The sequence below is a fragment of the Labrus mixtus genome, chromosome 6 (assembly GCF_963584025.1).
Source record: "Labrus mixtus chromosome 6, fLabMix1.1, whole genome shotgun sequence".
Lineage (NCBI taxonomy): Eukaryota > Metazoa > Chordata > Actinopteri > Labriformes > Labridae > Labrus > Labrus mixtus.
Window position 1 is genome coordinate 16,750,126 of NC_083617.1, and position 24,651 is coordinate 16,774,776.

A 24,651-nucleotide genomic window follows, 5' to 3' on the forward strand; every position below is an offset into this window, starting at 1 on the left:
TGATATTAAAACATAAAACATTTCATTTTATTTTTGTTTTGGAAAGAAATGCATACATACGTAGGCATCAACGTCACCATTTCTATTTATATAAGAAACACATGTTAGACATTTAAGCACAAGTCTTCAGATACAAATGTCTTTAAGATAATAACATGCATTTCCAAACTTTTGACTGTATAGTTCACAAACCTATGAGTCCATGAGATGTGGTAATCACAGATCTTTCTAACTCCACATCATTTTCTAACCTGAAGTATGTGTAGCTTGAACTGACATTGACTTCAGATCTTAATTGAGGAAATAAATCAGACCCCCCCCCCCCCCCAGTTCACTTGCAAGACACCAGTAAACAGACTTTGATGTTGAACATTATTGGAGTTCAGCTTTAAAATGAAAAGACTGTCTCCTGAAGTGAGGTACTTGAGGCACTGTTGTGAAAAACCTGACACCATTTGTCTTTTTAGAAGTGCTGTGAAGAAATGCTCCAAATTACGACAATTATCCATCAAACATGCAGACTTTCAAAGGAGAAAAAAACTAACACTTACCAAGTATGGTCAGTATGCAGAGCAGAATTGCAATGAGGGCATGAACGCTCACTCCCATCCTCCGAGCACCAGCTTTGCACTGAGTGGGAACCCGCCTGGCATCACATTTGCACGACTACAACAGGACAAACCAATGATATGTACATCAGTGAAACTGATTGATGTATAAAGTCACTGTATGTCCATTCAATCTATATACTGCATGTGATAAATGTGAATATTCACAATTAAAGATAATCATGTGTTCATTTGAAATTTAGCAAATAATCAATGCATCTTCTTTTCGGTGCAGAGAAAAAAAAATCTGAAATCTGGAAACACAACAGAGCTGCAAAAACACACACAGACCTTGATTGCCAGTTTTGTGATGCTGGTCTGAACGGGTCGTCCACCGTCACTGATGCGCACATCCACGCTGTAATCCTTGGGGTCATCCAGGCTGAATGGCCCCTGTTTCACCATGATGTCTGCTGTGCCGTCTAAAAGAGGCAAGCACATGAATACACACATTTAGTGAACAAAATATCCCAATTACCGACACATTTTCACCATTCCTTTCAGTCAAATCTGTGTCTAATTTGTCTGACTCATCACAACTCTTCTCGGTAAAGCGAATCAAATGTTCACCTGCTCGGTGTATGGAGACTTTAAAGTCTATTTTTACAGCGAGTGTCTGCTCCACAGATAAAACAAGAAACAAGAACAAGAGGAGAGTCATTACATTAAGGCAGACAGATCACTTGTGATTATCTGTCAGTTTGGTGCATCTCAGACTTCAGTCATTTAGGATTACAGATAATGGCAGCGCCTTCTAACCTGAAATCATGACATCCTGCACAAGACCATTTTGGAAAGGCTTAGATTAATAAATCCGTGTACTATTTTTGACTTTGAAAATGAAAATGTCATGACTGGAAATGGAAAGACAATACAGACCCTAATCCTTTTATTGTAATGTTTTAAGGCCTGTTTTTGGCCAGAACATTTTAAAAGTCAAGAGTCAAACAAATAAAAAGCTGAAGGTCCAAGATCACCAAACGGGTTTGAAACAAATCAAACCAAGAATAGACATGACAGACAGCTGAAACATGTTGAGCAGAGTGCAGTCCTGACCAACAAAACAATCATTCGTCAAACCCCCATTGGTAGGCAGGCGTTTCCTGCTGAGATGATGGGGAGAGCCTTTCTACACAATCCCACCACTGAAAGACCATCAGAGAACACAATGGCAGGAAAGACCTTCGCCAACACTCAAACATACCTAGACATACTTTGTTAAACTCTCAGACAAAGAAACATGCAGCGTAGCTCTGGTTTAAAGTCAAGTTTAAATGAAAACAACATGGATGTTGCTGACATTTGCACTCTGAATACAATCAGTGATTGGAAAGTAGAAAATTACAGTTTTATCACCCCTGAGTCTTGCTTTAAATTTTTTCGAGATAAAATCTGACTCCACCCTTTAGGGACCCGACTGTATGATTATTATTATGACTGAAGTAACTCATTATTAGTCCATTTGAAAGTTCTTCCTATAAAATAATACTTCAAATAAAGGAACAACATCTGTTCTGAAACAGAATTTACTTCTAATTGAAATTCTATTAATTTTGTCTTCAAAATTGTTACACTTTGATTATGCATCCTTTTTGCACTGACATTAAATGCACCCTTTGCCACAAGCAGTTTAGAAATATTTCTGCCCAGCTAGATCTGCCCCGTTCAACTGTACAGTACAGTAAGTGACCCTGAAGTGGAAGTGACTAGAAGCCACAACAGCTCGGAGACAAAATGAAAGACAACGCGGACATACAGAGTGGAAACAACACAGGCTGAAGTATGTAACATGTCACATATGCCAATCATATCATCTGCCTCTTTAAGCAACACCAGCACTATCAATTGTCCCATCAGGAACTTTGTGAAATGGATTTCCTTGGCTGAGCAGCTGCACATGAGTTGAGTTGTGAAAAGCACATTGCCTCAAAGGAGGCTACAACTCCTTATTAGTTCATTTGGTTATGAACTAGATGTCCAACATGCACAAAGAGACGCAAAGATCAGGGTCCACTGACTTCTGCTTACATACTGAAGGCTTGCAAACTGCCAATTAGCTAGCTTGCTAGCAAACAGCATATAATGGTCACACACTTAGAGAAAGACACGCCAGTTTCTTTTCACAAACTAATTGCACAGAAAGATACTGCTGAAAGAAAGTGAGAAAAGTTGTTTCTTGTAATTTGGGTTCAAAGCGTGTGACAACCAAATTTAGTTTACACAACCACCTCACTCAGATCAGGTTTCTGAAACAAAGTGAGTGAAAGTGTGTATCTGTGTGTTAGTGTGTGTGTGTGTGTGTGTGTGTGTGTGTGTGTATGTGTGTTAGTGTGTGTGTGTGTGTGTGTGTGTGTGTGTGTGTGTGTGTGTGTGTGTGTGTATGTGTGTTAGTGTGTGTGTGTGTGTGTGTGTGTGTGTGTATGTGTGTTAGTGTGTGTGTGTGCATGTGTGTGTGTGTGTGTGTGTGTGTGTGTGTGTGTGTGTTAGTGTGTGTGTGTGTGTGTGTGTGTGTGTGTGTGTGTGTGTATGTGTGTTAGTGTGTGTGTGTGTGTGTGTGTGTGTGTGTGTGTGTGTGTGTGTGTGTGTGTGTGTATGTGTGTTAGTGTGTGTGTGTGCATGTGTGTGTCTGTGTGTGTGTGTGTGTGTGTGTGTGTGTGTGTGGGAGGACATGGATACAGATGAAGTCTTAACTAACTGAATAAAAGATGAAAACAGCTTCTGTCCTTCCTTCATCTCCTGCTCTACCACCGTTTGAATTCATGTCTATATTGTCTCGCTGGATTTCTGTCTCTTTGTCATTGTCCTCTCTCTGTTTCTTTTGTTCTCTCCATTTCTCTCTTCATGCATCTCATTTATCTTCCTCTCTCTCTCTCTCTCTCTTCATCCTTTTGTCTTCCTCCGCCTTCTCTCTCTTTTCTGTCTGGTTTTAATGCAGCGAGTTTCATGTCGCCGCCTGGTCTCGACATCTAGTCCTGTCACTTCTCTGTTCACCTACACTGACTGTTGAGGTGTGTGTGTGTGTGTGTGTGTGTGTGTGTGTGCGTGTGTGCGTGTGTGTGCGTGCGTGTGTGTGTGTGTGTGTTTGTTTCAGGATCCTGTAATGAAAGCATGTTTTTTTTTTTTGCAAGTTTTAAAGAGCTGGTAGTTGATGAATATTTTAAAAGCCATCACTTTGCAGCTCTTGGTGTGTGTGTGTGTGTGTGTGTGTGTGTGTGTGTGTGTGTGTGTGTGTGTGTGTGTGTGTGTGTGTGTGTGTGTGTGTGTGTGTGTGTTAAGTGATGGTGATGTGAGGTGCTGTCAAAGGTTTTTTTTTTTGGGGGGGGGGGGGGGGGGGGGGGCACGGTCCTGATCCACTGGGAAGAGCCGAGGTTTACACGGACAAACAGCACTTATCACACAACTCCTCATCTCCTTTTACTTTACTCCCTGGTTCTCCTTCCCTCCTCTCGTCTGTTGATGCAATCTGTCTTTTTTACTCTTTCCATTTCTCTGCTCCTTCTCTTACTCCTTACTTTTGAATATTTCATTTAAGCATTTGTGTTTCTGATGTCCTCTTTCCGTCTTTTATCATGTCCTCGTCTTATCTCCTTCTCTTTCTCCATATCCTCATTTCTTCTTTTATTCCCTTATCCCATGTCATCTCTTTCTTCTCCTCTTGTTCAACCTCCTCTCTTATTTAATGTCCATGTTGTGCATCTTTTTGTGCTGCCTTTTCAGGTCACATTTTTTTCTCTTCCTTTCAATAACCTTCTTCTGTTTTTGATTTTGTTTGCTTTCTATTCCCTCACCTTTCTCCACTCAATCATATTGTCTCTCTTATTTTCTTCATCTCCTAAACCTATTTTTGTTCTCTTGTTAAACGCCCCTTTTCAATCCTCTTACTTTAACATTTCCTCCCCTTCTCACTTCAACACCCTCTCACTTTACTTTACCCTGATTTCTAATTTCTTCCTCTCAACTCCTTTGTATCTTTTCTACCGCTTCTGCCTCATCTTTCTTTCCCTTTCTCTCTCCTACATCTTAATCTTCCTCCTCTCGATCAGTTCAACATGTCAACCCTCCAGGCACGAGCGGGGAAGAAAATGGATAAGGCAAGTTCATGCCTTTTTTCCCTCTGTTTATCTTCCGCTCAGTATGTTTCAAGTCTCACTTAAATTAAATAGTAACACCTCACCTAAATCTTTCATCTGACAACCTGAGGCTTTCATCTTTTCACTTTTAGTATTTGACTGGAACAGTCGGTAAGATTTTCCGCTTGCTTTCATGTATTATGAGGGCATATGATGATCAAAAATGATGAAAACTGTTGTACTTGTGTCATTTTGTGTCCTATGTTGGATAACCAAAATAGGCATCAGATATCTGACGTAACATAGCGCCAAGCTTTGCCTGGATATCAATGTGTGGATCAAAGATAATACCTTTGTAGAGTACACACCATCGTTTGTGTCACAGTCTGTTTATCCGAGCAGACATTGTTAACTTGTACAATTATACCTTCAACATTTGTACTCACAATCGGCATCAGATCTTCTGACTGCAGATATTACATTCAACTCCCAGCGATATTTTGGTCAAAGAAAGGTCAGAATTGCACACTGTTCTCATTCCCAGGTGCACATACCGAGGCTTTCACACACCAATCTGCATCTCATAAAGAAGCACAAGGTTCCTATAAGCATTTATATAAGAGCCAACAAGCTTTTAAAGTTCTCCAATGTAAACCCAGCTGTAAATGTAAACCATGATATTTTCCTAAACATAGTTAACTAGTCATCGACCTGAAAAATAAGAAGACTGCAACAGTTTCACAACGTTTTCAAAATGTTAGAAGACGTTCTTGAAGAACTGAAAGCAGACGTTTAAGTGTGTGTGTTTTCAGCTTGGAGGTGTGACAAAGCAGGCCTGTTTGCCATTTAGGAAGGAGAATGGGTTATAACTGTAGACACAATAACTATGTTAAGTGATGTATTAACAATCCAATATTATATTCTATAATCAAAAATTAGACATTAGTTTTTTTTAACCATGCTCACTCCAGTAGATGAACCATAAAGACTCAATTTTTCCTTTATTTATGACATTATATCAACACTCCAATGAAGAAGCTCAACACCTGACACCTGTAGTATGAAGACAGTCTAACCGTGTCAGTCTAATCTGGTTAATAAACAAAGTTGATCTTCATAAGTGTTGCTTTTGACCTCTTCAAGCCTTTCACTCTCCCATGCATCTTGGTAGTTGGTGAAGTTGTGCCAGAAAACCCTCCTCTGCTTCTGTCAACACTCCACTGACAGATTTTCCCAATTACTGTACAGACATTCATGGTTCTCAGAGTAAGTATCTCACTTTTGTGCCACATGTTGGTTATGTATAAAGACTTCTACTGGATGAAGAGCAATAACTTTTATGAAACCTTTACCTTATGCATCAGAATCAGCTTTAGCATGATTTCAGGTTTGTATGACAAAGTATCGGCCAATCTAATGACATTCCTGTCACTTCTGTACATCGTTTTATTATAGCGCTAAGAGACACACTTTACAGTACCATACACTAAAGTAGGGAAGTTAAAATTGTAAACCTTTCTCTCCCTAACATTATTTAAGGTGGATAAGGAAAAATTAAATATGACTTAACTTAACTCACTAAAGGTTTTTGAAAAGCCTAAAACTATAACATCAACCATGATAAAGGTGTGGATACATTCACAAGGTTGCCCTTGGTGCAGTTTTTCCTCTAAACATTATTTACTATTTTACTTTGAAGAGGCACCGTAGTATTGTGTGTGACATGTCCCTTAAACATTTTCGGCTGGGATGAGTTTTGGAATACATAGAGAGTCATCCTTAAGTCTACCGAGCCACTTTCCCTCATTATTTCCAACATTTGCTGTTGTGAATTCGAGACAGCACTTACGGTCCTAGACAGGCTCTCTAAATCCCCCGTCTGGCAGCAAGAACCAACGCACGCTTTCAGAAGTTAAAATAATTTCAACTTTCAGCAACAAAGCACTGTGCCTCAAATGGAGTTTCACTTGTTGCATAGCAACCAGTGCCAGGGCGAGCGCTTTCCTCTGAGCGCCATTTAGAGCAACAGGCAAGAAGAGAAAGGTAAATATGTGCTCGGTGCACACACAGACTTACTGCTGTAGTCTTTGATCGTGAAGTTGGAGCTCTCAGTGGCCAGGCTGAAGCTGAAGGAGGCTGGCTGGTCGTCTTTATCTGTGGCTCTCAATGTTCCTATCACCTGCGCAAAAAATAGAATGGCTCAAATTCAGTCAAATAAAATTCACACTATTGTTTATATAATCTGTCAAATACATTGGAAATGAAAGGTAGACTCTTTATTTAACAGCTCTCAGTTAAGTATCTCAAAGAAAAAACAACTCAGGCTTCAACAGAGTTTGAAGCTTCAAAATGGATTTGAACCTTTAACTCAAAGTTAAACCTTATTAGATACACTTTTGATTCAAACATTTTTGCTGGGAAAAAAATGCAGAAAATCATTGCATCATACAAACACTGAACCCCTTAATTGTATCCCAACAGGAGGCCAGCTTGTTGAACTTGTACAGATACGTTTTTGTTTGTTTGTGTGTTTGTGGTTGTCGTAGCACTCTTGGGGTAAAGGCACTAAAACAGTAAATACAATCCATTAACCATTTATGTATGTCACAGTAGGATAGTGTGCTGTTTTTTTTGTAAGATCAAATTAAATACTTTATCCATTTTTCAAACTGTCATTATTGTTTCTCTTTTTGTGTGAAAGGTATTAGTCCTAAATTATATGCAATGATTTCAAGGTGACATATTATTCAAAATACACATTACCATGGTTTTCTTACACTAAAATGTGTCCCTAGCTGGTTAACAAACCCCCCAATTATGAGAAGAGTCCATCCTCTATGCCTTTTGCCTGCTCCACTTTTCAGAAAATGTGTTCTCAAACAGGCCATTTTTCCCTTCATGACATCACATAGGGAAGTAACCCCTCCCCCGGATGGGTGACACTCCCACAGCTAGGTATTTGTTATGTCCTCTGAGTCAGCCTTCTCAACTAAAACAATGTGGTGTGGTGCAAGAAAGCGCAAGCACAACCAAGCCATTCCAGAGGGGCGTGGTCAGACACAACTCACTTGCATTTAAAGCTACAGACACAGAAACAGCCTGTTCTGAACAGGGCTGTGATAGAGGGGTTTAATATGCATGCTTAAATACAGGATCAGAGTGGACTTTTTGGCAAGAAACTTCACAGACTATTTTTGGGGAGCTCTGAGACTTATTTAAAGTTGCTGAAAAGGAGGATAATATGTGACCTTTAAAGGTCTGTCATTATCTAGGACAGGGCTAATAGAGAATGTTTAGGGATGCAAGTGGAACATTAGACTAACTCAATCCAAAACCATAAAAATTAATGAGCAAAGTCTGCTGAACATAACTTTTTTGTTCCTTACCATATTTGTGAAGTCGTTCTCACATACGAAGATCTCATCCACAGCCAGCTCCGGCTTATTGTCATTCACATCCTGAACTATAATGTTAACTTTCACAAATGACTCCAAACCTACAGAGGCAAGAAAAAACACATACTTGACATTATACATTAATATGTGTTTGTTACAGCTGTTCATTTGATAATTAAGTACTGTTACACTGTATTGAACTACATCGCAGTTTACTTACTGTACAGTGGTTGTAGTGAAAAAAAGACTTTCATGAAGCTGCCCAAATGTATTCTCAATTTCATGCATCCTTTGTTGTAACTCAAATGATGTCATATAAAACCACGTATGTAGGGAAAACTGAGAATCATTTAAAGATGTAAATTGGAGGACACGGGTGTTCCAACAGAGAGAACAGTGACACTTTAAATTATGACTTTTCACTAATTATTCTCAATTTACTTACTGATAATTTGAGTGCTATCATCTTTATTCAAAGATAAACTATTCTTTGCCATGATGCTGGTCAGGTGTGTACATCTCTCCCCTAAATGAAACTGATTAAGGTCAAGTGACTCAAAAGATATCTATTCGTGGGCTTTATATTTGGCAGTTGTTTTTGTCACACTAAAGCAGCTTTTACATTTATTTTAAATCACTGACATTCTTTTTGAATGCGAGTCTTTTGATGAATGTGTGTGAGTCTCTTTGCTGTCGCTTGCTCTGAGATTTTGAAACTATCTTTAGTTCAGTTCATGTACTGTATATCGAGGACCTTGTCAAGCTCAGGGGACCATTGTGTTCCTTAAACATCGTGACAAGCCACGAAAATAGATCTCTGGATTTTATTCACTGCTGGTCTAAAAATATGTAGTTTTGTTTCGAAGCTGTGAGTGAACAAAGAGGCCCTCTAATGTGATTTTCCTGCTTACTCTCAGCTTCCCGTGTGGGTCGGCCAGGTGTTGTTGCAATACGTTAAACCTATAAAAATCCCTGTTAAGGTGTCAAATCCCCATCCTTCAATAAATCCAGATGAACAATGAGAGAACACACTGTCTTTTTTAGGGCCTCCCCCTGCAATCATGTGTGAGAGAAAACACATGGTTTTGATTTTTTCGTCTGAGGTTCTATTGTTGAAAGGATTAATTGTGTGACGTACCGCTCGGCTCCTCCTGCGCTCTAACTTGAAACATGTGTGTGGCCTCCAGTTCTCTGTCCAGCATCCTCAGGGTGGACAGCTGACCTGTGAGTGGGTTGATACTGATCGGACAGTCCTTGTCCAAGATGGAGTACCTAAACAGGCGGAGAAAGAGATGGATCAGTGAGACATTGCAGGATAAATCACAATTTTTGTTGATTTTAGAAGATTATACCTTATACTCTTGCTAGCTCTGTCAGGATCTCTGGCTGTGACTGTTCCTATGTTGTTCACAATCCGCTCTTCCAGCACTGTGAACGTGTAGATGGGCAGCGAGAACACTGGCGGCTCGTCTACATCCAGCACCCTGACGTTCACCTGTCAGTTTAAATCCATTCATAACAGTTAAATGACAGCATTGGATGGAAATTGCGCACATTTGGTTTGCTTTACAGATTTAATGGACCAGAATTGTTTCATTTCTTTGTTCAACCTGTCTACAATGTCATTCTTCAGGCTCACTCTGACACTGACACCCGCCTACTAAAGGCTGCCTGCTAGAGCTGAAGATTGAGCAGCTGTATTATAAAGAGCTAAGATCTTGTAGAGCTGCTCAAGGAAATGTAATCAAAAATGGAAACGGATAAAGGTTTAAGCTGAGTTTCTGTAAGGAGTACATTCAGGAGAAACATTACCGAGGTTTTATGATTCAAAATATTTCCGTCTCATTGTTGTGGACAGTGCTGTACATTTCTGCCAAAAAAATCAGTACATTCTCTGCAGTTTTTACTTCAAAGAAATGTGAACTAGGAAGATGAAATATTTCTTAAGGCTTGATTAAAGACCGCAGATGTCCGTCCAATATTTACCTGGGCTGTGGTGACAGCACTGTTCACGTTGTCCGCAGGAAAACGCAGGTTTTTGAGGTTTTCTCGCACCTGGACTGTGAAAGTGTAGCTGTTTGTTGTCTCATAATCCAGGGCCTGGGGAATTCAACACACAACAATGAAAAAAACAGCATTAACTGGATCAGGGTTAGATAGATAACTTAAATGAGCTCATCTTTGCATTGGTCTTGGTCTTGACCATCTCTGTTCATTAAGGTTATTAATATTATGTGCACTGGTACAGTAAGCATTTTAGAGTTTAAAAATGAAGATGTTCAGTCTCGTCAGAAGTATATATTCTCCTATCTAATGCATCTGCTTTTAGACTTGGGAGACATTCACACTTTCCTTTTTTTCTCTACAAATGCATCTCCTGTCTTCTTCCTCAGTGCATTAACACCTGAGTGTATTCACCAAGGACAGCGATCGATGCCAGGTGTAAAAAGGCTCTAAATGTCACAACTCAGCTGGAACAACCTGGTTGAGCTCAAAACTCTGGGTTTTAGTAGCGCGATAAAATGCCAACGTATTCCCTCCATGTTAAACATGTTGCCATGCACGGAAAGAACTTCTACTTTGACAAACACTGAGGCTTGAATATTTTTACGTATGCACCTATATATGTAAACTATTACATGGCAGCAGAGAGTTTTTATGGTCAGAATTTTGCAGGAATTATTTCTCTCCTCTCTTTTTAAAATCTCCTACTGTCAAGTTACATGTTTTTTTTTTTTCTGCAGGGCTGTTTTATCAGTGGATGGGATACCACAGGTAGACTTAATCTGTTAACTGGATTATTCATGCTAACAGGTATATTCAGTCGCAGGGTATCAAAGGCATGTGTAAACAGCTTAACAAGAAAAAGGCCTTAACCGCAGTGTGTCTGATAGCCGGCTTACTCCCTGCATGTAAACACAGCAGCTGAGAAAGATGAGGGGGGCAGCAGAGCTGAGGGGCGAGTCGAGCAGGGAGAAGATTCGATTCAAGGCGGCTCTGTCGGAGCTGTTTCAGAGCTCATTTTATTAGAACCCATTTTCAGCTCTCTGATGTCCTAAATACTTAATCTGAAGAGCACAAACCAGTGAAGGAAAACTACCTAGAATTTCTGCAAACATAAAAAGCTACAGTTTATACTCTGTTATAAATCCTCTTGTGAAAAAAAATCTCACATTGCACATCAAAAATTTCAGGTAAATGGTCATTTTTGGGGAGGTGTGATGGTCGTGCGGTGGTGTTATGCGTAAGGAATCAAGGAAAAAGACACGCTCAAAATTTCTCTTGGTCCTGGAAATAATTCTGTCTCGGTTGTGTATAATGTTGGCAGAGCTTGCATGTAAATCTATTTTTGTGCTTCGCTCATGAATGAAAGCACTTCTTAAATATCTTAAATGGAGAATAAACATCAAACCATACCTTGTAACACTTTGAAAATAGTCTGTCATTTGTTTTGAGGCCAGAGTTCTTCAATGGGAGTATTTTCTACTTCTAAAACTACTTTTTTATATTCAATGCTTACCAAGGTGTTAGCCTTGAGTTACACTGTTTGTTCCCCCACTGTTACATGAGCCTCTTACCTGTTTGAGCATGAGGTTGCCGTCCTTGTTGGGGCTGAGATCTATGACAAACACTTTGTTGTTGTCATTGGGAATGATGAAAATAGGTTCTTTGTTCTGAATTTGATCCCTGTCCTCCAGCTCCAGAGTGCCGATCTTCTCGTTTAACTTGTGATCCTCTGGAACCTGCAGGTCGTAAACCTCTGCAGACAGAAAACAGACAACCGTTTCAGTGCTAAATAAGACATTTCAAGGTTATATATCAAGTATTTAAAAGGCACATTTTCTTTGTTATAAGTGCAGAGGAGTGACATCTAAAATATTAATCGTCACCCCTGGTTTTCACATCCATTTTTGCACTCTGTATCTTACTTCGGGTGAAAGAAGCGATGTTGTCGTTGGTGTCAGTGATGGTGATGGTGACAGAGGTGGTGGCTGTACTGCCAGATTTCATTCCTCTCATGTCCTGAGCTTTAACCACTACCACGTACTGACTCTTGGTCTCCCGGTCCAGAGAGTTTATCTTGCAGCTGATCACACCTGCAGAGACACAGACAGAAAGAGATGGGGTGTTATCTCTTTGAGGTCAGCGCTGACTCATATTCAAGTAAAAATAGCTCAAACATTTACTTGTTAAGGATGAAAAACACAAAGTTGCTGCTGGAGAACAATCAAGCTGGACGTAAGAGCCGTAAACATACCTGTGATGCTGTCAATTTGGAAGGCAGAGAGGTCGTGGGTCAAAGAGTACCTGAGCTCTCCGTTAGCCGTGGTGGGGTCATCGGCATCAGTCGCCCTCACTTCAACTACTTTAGTTCCTAGAAGAATATAGATGAAAAGGAAATTTTCTGCATAAGACATGCTATGTTTTGCATATAAAGCCAACCCTAAATGCTCCAGTATTGAGCACCATGGCTGTTTAAGTGATTAATGCTTCATGATTATGTGCTAAGATTGTGTGATTTAAGTCAGCAATGGGGCTTTTTTCACAAGTGGAAGTGTTAATTAATGTGACAGGCGTTGACATTATGTTTGAATTTCCCCCGACATTTCACAGTTTCGTCTATTTTTATTCTAAATTATCACTGGATGGTAAATGTCAAATATATACTTGGAGCAAAAGAAAAGGGCTCCTGCAAGAATTCGCTTCATGTACGGTCTACATTGCTGGAAATATTCTGCTTTTCTCGTCATTTAAGCAGTCCCACTAAAGGCATTGTATGTAGAGCTATATAAATAAACACAATTTGAATCCCAATGACCTTTTTGATAAACACTTTCAAAAGCAACCCTTCTTACCTATGGTGGACCTCTCCATTATGGATCCGTTATACGTTCTGGGGAATACAGGGGTGTTGTCATTGATGTCTGTCACCTGTACAACAAACTCTCCAGAATCTTCTATCAACTTGTTGTTCCCGTCGAACATCTTGGCAGTCAAATGGTACAAGCTCTTCTCCTCTCTGTCCAGAGATCTGGTGACGAACAGGTCTCCTTTTTGATCTACAGTGAAGATGGTGTTTGCTCCTTCACCGTCAATTTTAAAGCTCTTCACTTCCACTCTCTGACTCGACTTCAGCTGTGAAGGAAAAGATGGTTTCAAATCATAGTTTCAGCTGTTAAGACTTTTTTTCCCATTGGAAGAAGGATTAAAATAAACAACAACCAAATTAAAAAAAAATCTTAATTTAATTTAAATTCTTATGAGCACAAGATAGTTTTCTTGTGTGGACAAGATAATACCTTGTTTCTACAAGATAAGTATCATGTGATCACAAGTTATTGTCTTGTGACAAGATCATATTTTGGGAAGTTTTTGGGATTCAGAGGCTTCGAAATGTATGAAAAGATCACTCAGATATTCAAGACTTGGTAGGCAACAAGCTATTGCCCCAGTTTGTGGAGCATCAACGTTATAGCATCAAACTGAATGGAATACATGGGAAAACACATGTACCTTCCCTTGGCAGGGTAAGAAATTCATAAACATGTTGGATCGAATTTTAGGCACTGAGCCCAGGCAGTACAGAAGAAACCCTCAGAGGTTTCTTTGCAGATGGTTTAAGGTATCAGATTTTTGACAGTGAAGTCAAAATGCTGATGTTAACCCAATCTTGGAACCCATGAATTATTGTTTGACAAAGAAAAACCTCTGGGATTGAAGGAAAACTAGCTAGCTATTAGCAATAAAGGACGTCCTGCCAACTCTTGCAGTTTTTATGTGATGGTGATTGTTACCTCTCAATAGCTAATTAATAAATGATTAGTGTTTAAGTTGAGAGATGAGATCTTAAACATTAATGTAGCTTTTAATAATGTCATTAGACGGAACATTTCTATAAAAATGCATCTAAGTCATCGTCAGATTACTGCTGATGAGATCCAGGACTGCATTACAGCCAATGTGTTTTTCTTTCCTTCTTTGCAATAACAGTTTTCTAATATACAGACTAAAGACAGTGAGATGTGATTTGACAGAACTTGGAATACAAACGGAAATCAGAGTTCTTTTAGCCCTCAAAATATCACCACTTGCCTACACATTCGGAGTCTCTTTATTCAGATTTGTATTGACCTACCTGTCCTATCTTGTAGGCAATGGGTGCAGGTTTCTCCTCCTCAACATAGAGAGAGTTCCAGATCCAGTCTCTCTTCTGTCTGAACAGGACAGGATGGGTCTCCTTCTTCACAATCCCCACGGAGCTTGACCGCTTCTTGCCTTCCACTACAGGAATGCCAAAATCTTCAGCCACGGCGAGAGAGATAGACGAGACCACAGAGGCCATAAGCCCCATCATGGCACAGAGTTGAAGCCAAGCCATCATCTGTCTGACCGAAAAAAAAAAAGGGGGGGAAGAATGAGGGGAAAGAGGGGTGAAAGAATGAAGAAGAGTGTGAGAAGGAAGAGGCAAGAGCGGAATAAGTGACGAGGAATATGGAGGGAGAGAGAAGAGAGAGGAGATCACATTAAAACCACTTATCAGCCGTGGACAGACCCCTTCACTGTGCCAGGGTGAGACTCAGAGTGAAGGCCAAGGACTCCCTTTCCCCTTACTGAGCTTGAGGTCTAGCTATCATTGGCGGCCAGGGCTCATAAACCTTTTCAGCCAGGGACCCAAATGAAACATTTAGCCTATCATGGGACCCGGGCTGAGGCGTATCACTGCTGTGGTCGTACTGGGATCTATTAAACATAGGCCCGTGACCCATTTTAGGTCCTGACCCACTGGTGAAGCATGAGAGAGAGAAAGAGACAGACAGACAGAGAGAGATGGAGAAAGGAGTTGACATTAAAACCACTTAGGATGACTGTCTTAATCAGCCATTAGAAAGACCATTTTCCAAAAAGTAGATGTTTGACATTTTTAATTTTTGATTGGTATTTTTTTCCCTTTAATACAGCACATAACATTTGGGAAAAAAACTAAAGGATTTTGGCATAACACAGAGGGATACAAGTTCTGAAAAATCTAGGATTATTAGGGATGGAGGGGTCTCATCCTGCGTCAAAGAAATGTGTTTCATTAAGACAGATGTGTTTTCATGACAAGGATCAAAACCAAAGTGTTCCTACAAATCAAAAAGCATGCTTATGTTTGCCTAAATGTGTGTGTGGTTTGATTTGCTCCCTACGTAGACAAAAACAAATATGCAGCCATTCTTGGTAGGTTTCCCCATCCATGTCAATGGCCTAATTCTACTGTTTACCCAGAGATTATTGAGATTGAGGATAAAACCATTTGTAGTAAATTAGTTATGAAATAGTATTACAATCTCATACTGTTATAAAGTACTGTGCTGTATTTTTTTCAATCAGATAAGCCTCCAAACTCATGGATTTATGACTTTAGAATATTATCTTTACCAATGGCACCAACACCAGACGTACACAGAGCCTAGAATAAGAGAGACTGCAGCAACACATCAGCGGCTCTGTGAAGTTCATTATCAAGACCTCATTATCAAGTTTGGGGATATATAATCTTGATCTGATGATGGTACCAAGGGGATACCCAGATTTGACAATTGTATTTGATTTGACAACTGTCAGAAATCCAATACAATTTTAATAGAAATCCATGAAAGGTTATCAAGACTAAACCTGTAAAACCAAAAAGGACAGATCGTTAGTAATGCTTTCTTGAACATGTATTAATCAGTGTTTTTTATGGGAAAGCCCTTCTTCTGATTTTCTCTTCAGGTCTGAACGACCAATCATGTAACATCATAAACATAACTGATGTATAGTGCAGAATAACCAACTAACACTGTTAAAGATGAATTTTGGGCGATTCTACCTCTTGAACCACACTGGCACCTCATCTGATTCATGGTTTTCTAAATGACTTCGACTTGGAGACATTTCTCTGTGTTGCATCACTCCCTTTTGCCTTCGAGCCTTTTTAGCACTATTTAACCAAAATGAAAATGTATAAGGCAAACAAACACCAGCTACCTTGTAAACTTTTCCTCACGTTCTTACTGTCTCACCCTTTCTGTCTGCCTCTACATCTCCCACACGCCCCCCACCCCCCACCAGCACTGCCACTGGGCTCTATCTAATAACACAGAAATGCCAGGGACATAATCTTCGCAACATTTTAGTCTATATGTGCTGCGTAGATATCTCAGCCCAGCCCTGTGCCATCCCCGTAGACAGATTAGTGCATTTTATTGTCTTCTAGCCATTAGTAGCAGGGAGGGAGGAAGAGAGATTACGATGAGGGGATTATACCGGCACAAAGTCTTCTCCCTCTAATGGCCTAATCTCGTATTCTGCTGACCTCCTCTGACCTCTTCACACGGCTCCCCACAAATCAGCTCAAACAAAGACTCAACAGTGTTTGTTTGGCCTTCACTTCACATCCTTTTGTTGGGGGTTTATATTTTTTGCTCTTGTGTTTTGTGTTTGTTTCTACTTGTTATTCATTCTTTTCAGGACTAAATTAATTATACACAAGTGAATAGTCTATTATGAAAAATTTACGACAGACTTTTTAATGTGAGTGTGACTGGTTAAGGACATTATCGTTGACTCTATACCACTGATAATTAAATGACAAACAACAAGGTATTTTTCCTTTCAAGCCTCCAGCATATTTGTGGATATCCTTCTTTTTTGAATATTTTCTCTTCTTATTCAGTATGGATAAAACTACATTTCATCTTATACAGATGTTTGCTGTCAGCGTTTTCAAAGGTACTCTCCAGAGAACTCCTGGTATACATTAAATTAATTTATTATATTTATCCATTTTAATTTATCTCCAAATGCATTCATGTCTCAATTTTACCATCACATCAGCATATTCAGAAACACCAGCCTGAAACCACTGTAATGTACAGTCTAAAACAATTGTAGTTTTTTATTCCTTTCAGATTTATTTGAATTCTTTCAGTTTTCCCCATGCATAGACTCTCTTAACATAAGTCACCTCTACGACCTTTTGAAAACAAAAAGAGTCTAAACCATCAAAACCAAAGAGAAACTGAGACCTAAGGAAGAAGAGGATACACAAAAAGAGCATTTGCCTTTTAACTTCAATGAAACCAGTATCATAGCATCAGCTTATTTAGCAGAAAATATCTGTTTGTGAGCAAAATAATTTGCTTTCTTTAACTTCACTGCTCTCAGTAGACAGTTAAACACAGACACTTCAAAGTAAAACAATGCCACTGTTTAAGGCCCAACATGTTTCCTGAAGGGGTCCTGCAGTGTCCTTCAAACTCTGCTTAGTTTGAACTGTGTGTCAGCCATATCCTTCCTCTTAACATGTTCTGGACAAACAAAGCACTCAAACCCTGTGCTTTATCGTACATTTTTCTTTCTCACACAGAGACAGTCACAAACACAGGCCAGAAAGGAGGAGACCTTAAGTGACTTTAAAGTCAAAGAAAATCAAATAAGAAAAAGTCTGACATTCTTGTCGCCTCTTTAAAGCTTTTAAAAGACTCAGAGGCTTACCTGTTGCCGGAAAACAATGAAAACTTTTTTTTCTAAAAGTTATTATTATTATTATCATCCTTTAGAAAGTAGATAATGTCTTAACTGAAAATCTCTGACAGGGATCAATAGAAGTTTCATGTCTTATGCACATTTTTGTAAGTTCTGTGTAAATGTTCTCTTAAAAAATGTGTTATGGCCACATCCCTTTTGGATTATGCTACAAATTCAACTTAATTCTTGAAATATTTCCGTAAAAAGCATTTTAATCATGTGGAGAACTCTTAACATCTCAAGATACACCTTGACTCATCTCCCAATAAGACTATCTCTTATCACTGCATATAAGCTCTTACTCACACACGTCCAATCATATCCTATGACTCATAGTTTCGGTAACGAAGAGTCCTTTGGGAAAATCTAAAAAAGGCATTTTTTAAAGATCACATTTTTGTTCAGCAGGCGGCGTCTTACTCCTCCCCTTTTATCAGCAACAGGAAGTATAAACACAATGCCTTTTGGGAAATAACATGGGGTCTGGGGTCTGTTAACGAGTGGCCGTCATTAGTGCGTGGACACACCCTTCCTGGTATTCAGCTGCCGCTGACTTCATGTCCCTCTCTCATGTCTCTCTCTCTCTCTCTCTCTCTCTCTCTATCATTTGGCTGTTGTCTTACTTTTTTTTTCTGTCTGTGTCACACTCCGTCTTTATCCTCCGTGTCTCTGTTTCTTCATGTTTTGTACTTTTGGTCCGTCTCTTTAATTTGCTCACATTTTATTTTGGTCCCTTTCCTGAGAGTTCTTTCAATCATTTCTTTCCTCTTAAATGTTTACCTCTTCTCTAAAGTTGAATCCCTCAAGGTAACAGATTGCATCTGGATGTTCACACGGTCTATTTCTGTCTCTTAAGTATCGTACCACCTTTTTCCTTTTCTCACCTTTTCTTCTTCACCTCACTTCTTTTCTCGTTCCTGTCACTCTCTCTACCTTAGAGAGATTTAGCACTTAAATGGGTGTTGCAGGGCAGAAAAACAAAGAAACAACAGGTTCAACAAATCGTTTTGGGCTCAGTTTAACTCCAGCTTTCTTTGAAACCCTTTACTGTCACTTTGGAATCAGAGCAGAGTAAACAGAGGGATTCATGGAAACTGACATGAGTGTTGAGTACGATCAAGAAGATGTAAATTAAGTTTAGATTTTTCATACAGTTGTATACACCTGTCATTTTGATTTACAATGGTTGTTGTTAATCTTTTGATAATCGCCCTTTCATTCCTCACAACTGCAAGCATCATGCGTGCAAAGCTCACTTCAGGATTATCCAAAGATATTTATGGCAGCATTTATCAAAGACATCTTTCAGAGGTAAGGAGAATAAATAACATCCAGGAATATCTGTAATTACATCTGTACATTGTCCGCAGGCTAGGGAGCGTGTGAGAGTGTGATGGAGGAGTAGAGATACAGTTGTCATTCTGCGGGATGTTTTGTGACTGGCAGACAGGTCTGACCTAGTTTCACTCAACCAAAGGCTAAAGCACAGAAACGAGTCAACAAGACTTCATAATCCTGGAGCTCGCTGAAGGGACGGTGAAGTTCTGTTTGTGTTGTTTCAGTGTTTTAAGAACCTCCTGTGCTTCATGATGAAATCTGAGCAGGGACAAAGCCGGTATCAATCTTCTCTGTGTGTCACTCAACACAACTTTGGGAACTGGATCACACAGACAGTTCAATATTTAATATGATATATCTTTTGGTTATTTAAATGTAAGACATTCAGATAGAGTTGGCTGGCTCGTTCACATCATCACATGTCATCTGCTGACTTAAATTCCCGCTAGTTGCTGCACCCAACAGCTGAGATTCACAGGAAGGAGGTGTCTACTCTGAATAGCTGGCAACATCTCCAATTTTAATCCCATGAGAAAAACTCATTTAAGGGTGCTAACTGCTTTGATTGTCCCCAATTTAAAATGAATGAACTACATTAGTGTTTGAGCGGCTGTTTTCTACAGCAGAGGACACATATGTGGCTATATCTGTTAAAGGTGTTGTAAGTCGACACACAGAAACAAGCACTGTTTAAAACATGTCTTTTTCTGATTGAAATGAAAAAAAGCTGTGAGAGAGAGAGTCAGCTGAAAGGTGCATTGATTAGACAAATACAACACTCTACTGACTGAATGGAGCAAAAGGACCACCACCCTGTGCCCCTTTTAGCTGACAAAGGCTTGATAACTTTCAGGAATGGTGGTGTGTAAGTTGAAGAGTCCTCAACCGTTTGCCACTGTTCCATGATGTAACGTCTGTGATTTGTTTTCGATATTTGTTGTCCCAAGAGATAGTCCGAAAATATTATGTAACCCCATGTACTGAATGGACTATAGAGTCAGCATCCCGAGGCCACAGTGTGAAAGTGTTCTGGTGAAATCTACAAACCACAAAGTGGACAATGCAGTGTTCCCTGCGGGATGTTCTCCACGTTTGGTCAACTGGCCGGATATCCATATAGTTTATTAAGGTCTTTCATTTGTCCCCCAAGAATGATCCTTTTTTAATTCTTTAAAAATCTTAATGTTTGATCTTAAAATATTAAACTTTTAGAGGAAATCAGTTTTGGCCAGGTAACCATGAATTTAATGAAGGCTATATTCTTGCTCCCATGGTGATGAAACATGACCTTGATCAGTTGTACACATTTCATTTGTTCATAAGTTTTCCTCTATTTTTTTTTGTAGTATTCCATAAGGGCTCCTGTTGTCTCTCTTTTTCTCTGTTTTTTGTCGATCCTTTCCAAAACTTTGTCATCAACTAGCAAGCCTCTTGTTGAGCGTCAGCGTCAGTATCTTGTTACACACAAATCTCTTTGCAAATAAAGTCTTTCACACAGTTTAGTTCACTTAAGTCTTCCTTAACTACCCTGAAGTCTGGACTTTGTGTATTTGAGTATATGTATGCCCCACAGGGACTGATTTCAAAGCCTCAAATCTGTGTGTGGTGTCAGACTGCTGAATACTGTAGTGGGTGTCTGTTGTTGAGATTAAAACACGTTTAATCACAGAGCAGCTTCTAACAATCTGTCTGCCAGCAAGTCACACCAGGACCCGCTACCAGTTACACACACACACACACACACACACACACACAAACACACACACATAAACGCACACTGTGTCCTCACTGACACTGTCCTGTCACGGACTGTGTTTCGGACTCAGATTGGTGTTCACTCTTTCTGGTTTATTCTGTTTGCTTACACAATCAGACTTATCTGTTTTATAAAAGTGAACCGGTAATGAAGGATTTAGGCCTGCTGTAAAACCGACAGTAATGACCAAAATCTAAAAATAACTAAAGTTATCCACATTGGTTTTGGCTCAGCTGTCAGCCCCCATCTCTGCTTAAGGCAAAACATTTTCCAACTTCAGCAACCCAACATAGTGATTTTCCTGTCCTCATAGAACAAATTCAATAAGCATTCACCTTCCAATAGAAACAAAACTTTGCCGAAGTATGTCTAACCAGATGATTTTAATATATCTGAATGCATCACACTCTCCATGTAGTACGAAGGAGATGTTGGAGGTATGGACCAATCACGGTAAAATTAAAGTAAGAATATGCATCTTTTTGATCCAGTAGATGTCGCCCTCGAGCACCAGCAAGAATCCAAAACAAACTGCTGTTTAGCGACACCTACGCTATTCTGAATCATCAGCTCTCCGACAGCGACACACCTCAAACCCCTCCTCACGTTTGCACTAAGGCGTTAACAAATTAGAACGCACCATAATTAAGTACTAAGCACTCAGCACAAGTGGCGGGCGGATTGCATTGTTGTGCTGGCAGGCTAATGGTAACGCTCTTTAGTTTGCTCGCAGCAAATTTCATGAAAATTTAACCGGAATGAGCATGATCTAAAAACGCTTACATTCAGATAAGCAGTGAGTGCAGTGTGTTATTCTTCTTTTCTCTAGTCTTTGATTTTAACAGCTTTTATGCGCAAGGGGATGAGCCGGCCGGCCGACCGTTTCCGTCCATGTAAACACGGCTCAGACAACATCACAGACAGCCGGACTCGAGTGTCACACTCATTGTATACAGTCATGACTCAGAGAGATATTTACAGAGGATATATTGGATATCTGCTGCATTTATGTGTAAAATATCGCACATTCTTCATTTTGTTGAACGCACAACCATCTCAAATGTCGGATTCAATCTGTTCATGTGCTTGAGCACTGAATGTTCCTATTGATTCACTGGGGGTCGGATGTAAAAACCAATATAAATATAATGTTTAGGGAAATCAAATCTCTTCCAAATACTTATGTGATAGTCAGTGAAGTGCAGAATACAGGTCAGACACTGAAAGAAAAAAACCCGAACTGGGTCTTTCACTTGTAATCAGGAATGTCAGCTGAGCTAACATCCCCACATCTGGACAGCTTGTCAACCACTCTGACATATATCTGAATGAACGAACGAATGGCTCTAATCAGGAATCTTATGTGTGCATGCATGTGTGTATGAGAACATGCGTGTGCGTGTGTGTGTCTGTGTGTCTGTGTGTCTGTGTGTGTGTGTGTGTGTGTGCGCGGCAGGGTGAAGTCTCCCAGATGGCACCCGAAGGATTTTCCCCCCTGGTTAGTTCCCTCTCCAGGAATTAAAATACTGGGTTTAGTTGCATAGACAGCTTTCAATGTTATGACAGCATCAAGTCATCTCTATCACTATGGCTGATGCATCCAGATCCACATAAAATACATGATTTCAAAGAAAGTATTAATGTGTGGATTAAATAACGGGAAAAATTGCAATAGAGTTCAGCGGAACTACACCAAACATTACAGCATCAGAAATGATCTGAATAACCTCTCGAACAATCACTGCTTTAGCCTCTCCTGTAAAGTGTGATTTGATAAAGCGTGTCCAAAATAAACTGTAGAAGAAGAAATAAAATATGAATATATAGCAGGGATGTCGATAGCAGACAACGTGACAATTAACTGACAAAATCTGGCTACTCTGAAGATATATATCAAAAGTTTAAAAAGGTAAAAAAAAATCTGACACCAGGTTGACAGATGCAGAAGAAAATGGAGATTTTTCTTTGTGGTACCCAAAAAAAATGAACAGCTGAACTCCTCCTGATGGATTTAGTTTGATTTAGATTTTTTTTCTTTCTACAGATCATCCTGTATCGTCTTAATGGTCACAGCCGTCTGTGCTCAGGAATGACAGTCCACCCTCGAGGGAAAAGAGGGCGGAGGGGGGGGGGGGGGGGGGGGGAGCGCTCAATTACAGCATTCAAATCTACACCGAGCTGTCCGAGATCATTGGCGTAACATATGTGAACAATGACGGTTGGCGACAGTCTGTCCTTACAGGGGTTATAACCATGGTATCAAGTTATTTCTGTGCCTTCCTCAGGACAGTTTCACTTCTATTGATGAGCGTTTCACCCATGGGGTGACCGAGAAAGTAGCCCGGAGGGTGTTCAAAAGAACCTGGACTACGTTTTCCAGCACATTTTCAAACACATGAAAATATTACACTCCAATTTGATACAGGAAAGCACTGGATGAGCATGCAGACGCATAAGTAATAGCAGAATATGTTTCCCTTTAAATTTTCAAAACATTGAGAGAGCAAAAGATCTCTTACCGTACAGACTGATGCTGCAATTCAAGCAGAAGTGTTCAGACCTCTGTATTCACACAAACTGAAATCCTTAAACGTGCCTCCCTTCCCACCCACTGGGTTTATTCTTTATTAATGTGGCAGGTTGTGGTAGAAATTAGAGGCTGGTAGGTGGTCGTGCGCTCAACAGGGAGTATAACCGCCTCCTGATTCAACTCTGTCTCTTCCGCGCTCTCGCTTCTTTTCTTTTTGACTGTGGGCGCTTTCTGATGTTGAAAGAGAGCAGCAGGTGTTGTTGTACAGGCAGGGATTTCTGTCTCCCTCGGCTTGTTTTCTTTTTCAAAACCAGTTTTCTGTACAAATCCTGTTTCTGGACTGTGGAGAAGATAATAAGATAAGTCAGTGATGATGGAGTATAGGTGGATGCCTCTTGAAGGAAAACGTATCCCAGAGTTAGATTTTCCGAAAGTCGAAACAATCTCCTACAGCGCAGCCAATTTAGTGTCTCTTCTCACAAAAACAAACTCCAGTGGCTCCAGTTTTAAAGTTTGATTAATGGTCTTGCATTTTCTTCCCAGGGTATCAAGGTTCCAGCCCAGGAGTCCAACAGGTTTTCAAGTGTCTCCTGCTCTTTTTTTGTCCCTCCGTATTTGATGTGGTTTTCCCTCCCAGTAGCAAAGCACAATGTTGAACCCCAGCTGTCTGACCACAGTCCTCTTTCTCTCACACAGGTCACTGCCCACTTCCTCTTCCTGTTATTGTCAGTGTTCTTCGATGGTGCTCCCTGCTACCGCTCCTCTTCCTGACCTGGAGGGGGGGGGGGGGGGGGGTAGTGGAGAGGAGGGGGACGAGAGGTATATGGAGAGGTATGGGATCGGTTGAAAAGCAGACAGAAAAACGAGAGACAGAGGCAGAGAAGCAGGGAGGGAGCGCATATGTCAGAACCGCTCAAAGACGTTGGAGAGGCGAGAGAAGCAGCCGGCTCATGTTCGTGAAGCAGATGGAGTGAGTGTGTGAGAGGCAAGAAGAGGGAAGGAGGGAGGGTGATGAAGAGTAAGGTGAGAGAGGCGTTACTTCTCCTTGAAAAGCAAGAGGGAAAGAGAGAGAGAGAGAGAGAGAGACGAAGATTGGGGGGGGGGGGGATTTATTATTCATGTGTGTGAGATAAGGATTAAGTTAAACAGGTTATTGGGGATAATCCTCAGAGATTTCCCCACATGAGGCTAGTAAATATTTCAGAGGGCTGACTTCGCCAGAGATTGTGGTGTGTGTGTGTGTGTGTGTGTGTGTGTGTGTGTGTGTGTGTGTGTGTGTGTGTGTGTGTGTGTGTGTATGTGTGTGTGTGTGTGTGTGTGCGCGAGAGAGAGGGAGAGAAAGAGAGGAGGGAGAGAGAGAGAGAGAGAGCGTATCTGACAGAGAGATCTTGACTAAGCT

The 24,651-nt window shown here is 40.3% G+C and overlaps 1 protein-coding gene across 2 annotated transcripts in view; it reads right to left on the reverse strand.

The window, feature by feature from the left end:
* cdh5 (cadherin 5) overlaps positions 1–24,285 on the reverse strand; it is a 35,838-nt gene extending 11,553 nt beyond the window's left edge. Inside the window, exons 1-13 of one of the 2 annotated variants that reach the window (XM_061040286.1) lie at positions 23,242–24,285; positions 14,210–14,455; positions 12,930–13,209; positions 12,332–12,448; positions 12,003–12,170; positions 11,652–11,833; positions 10,060–10,173; positions 9,426–9,568; positions 9,212–9,345; positions 8,065–8,174; positions 6,755–6,857; positions 900–1,030; positions 552–666 (exon numbers count right to left, since the gene is read on the reverse strand). In XM_061040286.1, the coding sequence (XP_060896269.1) occupies positions 552–666; positions 900–1,030; positions 6,755–6,857; positions 8,065–8,174; positions 9,212–9,345; positions 9,426–9,568; positions 10,060–10,173; positions 11,652–11,833; positions 12,003–12,170; positions 12,332–12,448; positions 12,930–13,209; positions 14,210–14,455 (1,843 nt within the window). In that variant the 5' untranslated portion in view covers positions 23,242–24,285. Of the gene's footprint in view, positions 1–551; positions 667–899; positions 1,031–6,754; positions 6,858–8,064; positions 8,175–9,211; positions 9,346–9,425; positions 9,569–10,059; positions 10,174–11,651; positions 11,834–12,002; positions 12,171–12,331; positions 12,449–12,929; positions 13,210–14,209; positions 14,460–23,241 lie in introns of both variants that reach the window. The other variant, XM_061040285.1, reaches the window with a different exon arrangement.
* Between the last annotated feature and the right edge of the window lie 366 nt (positions 24,286–24,651).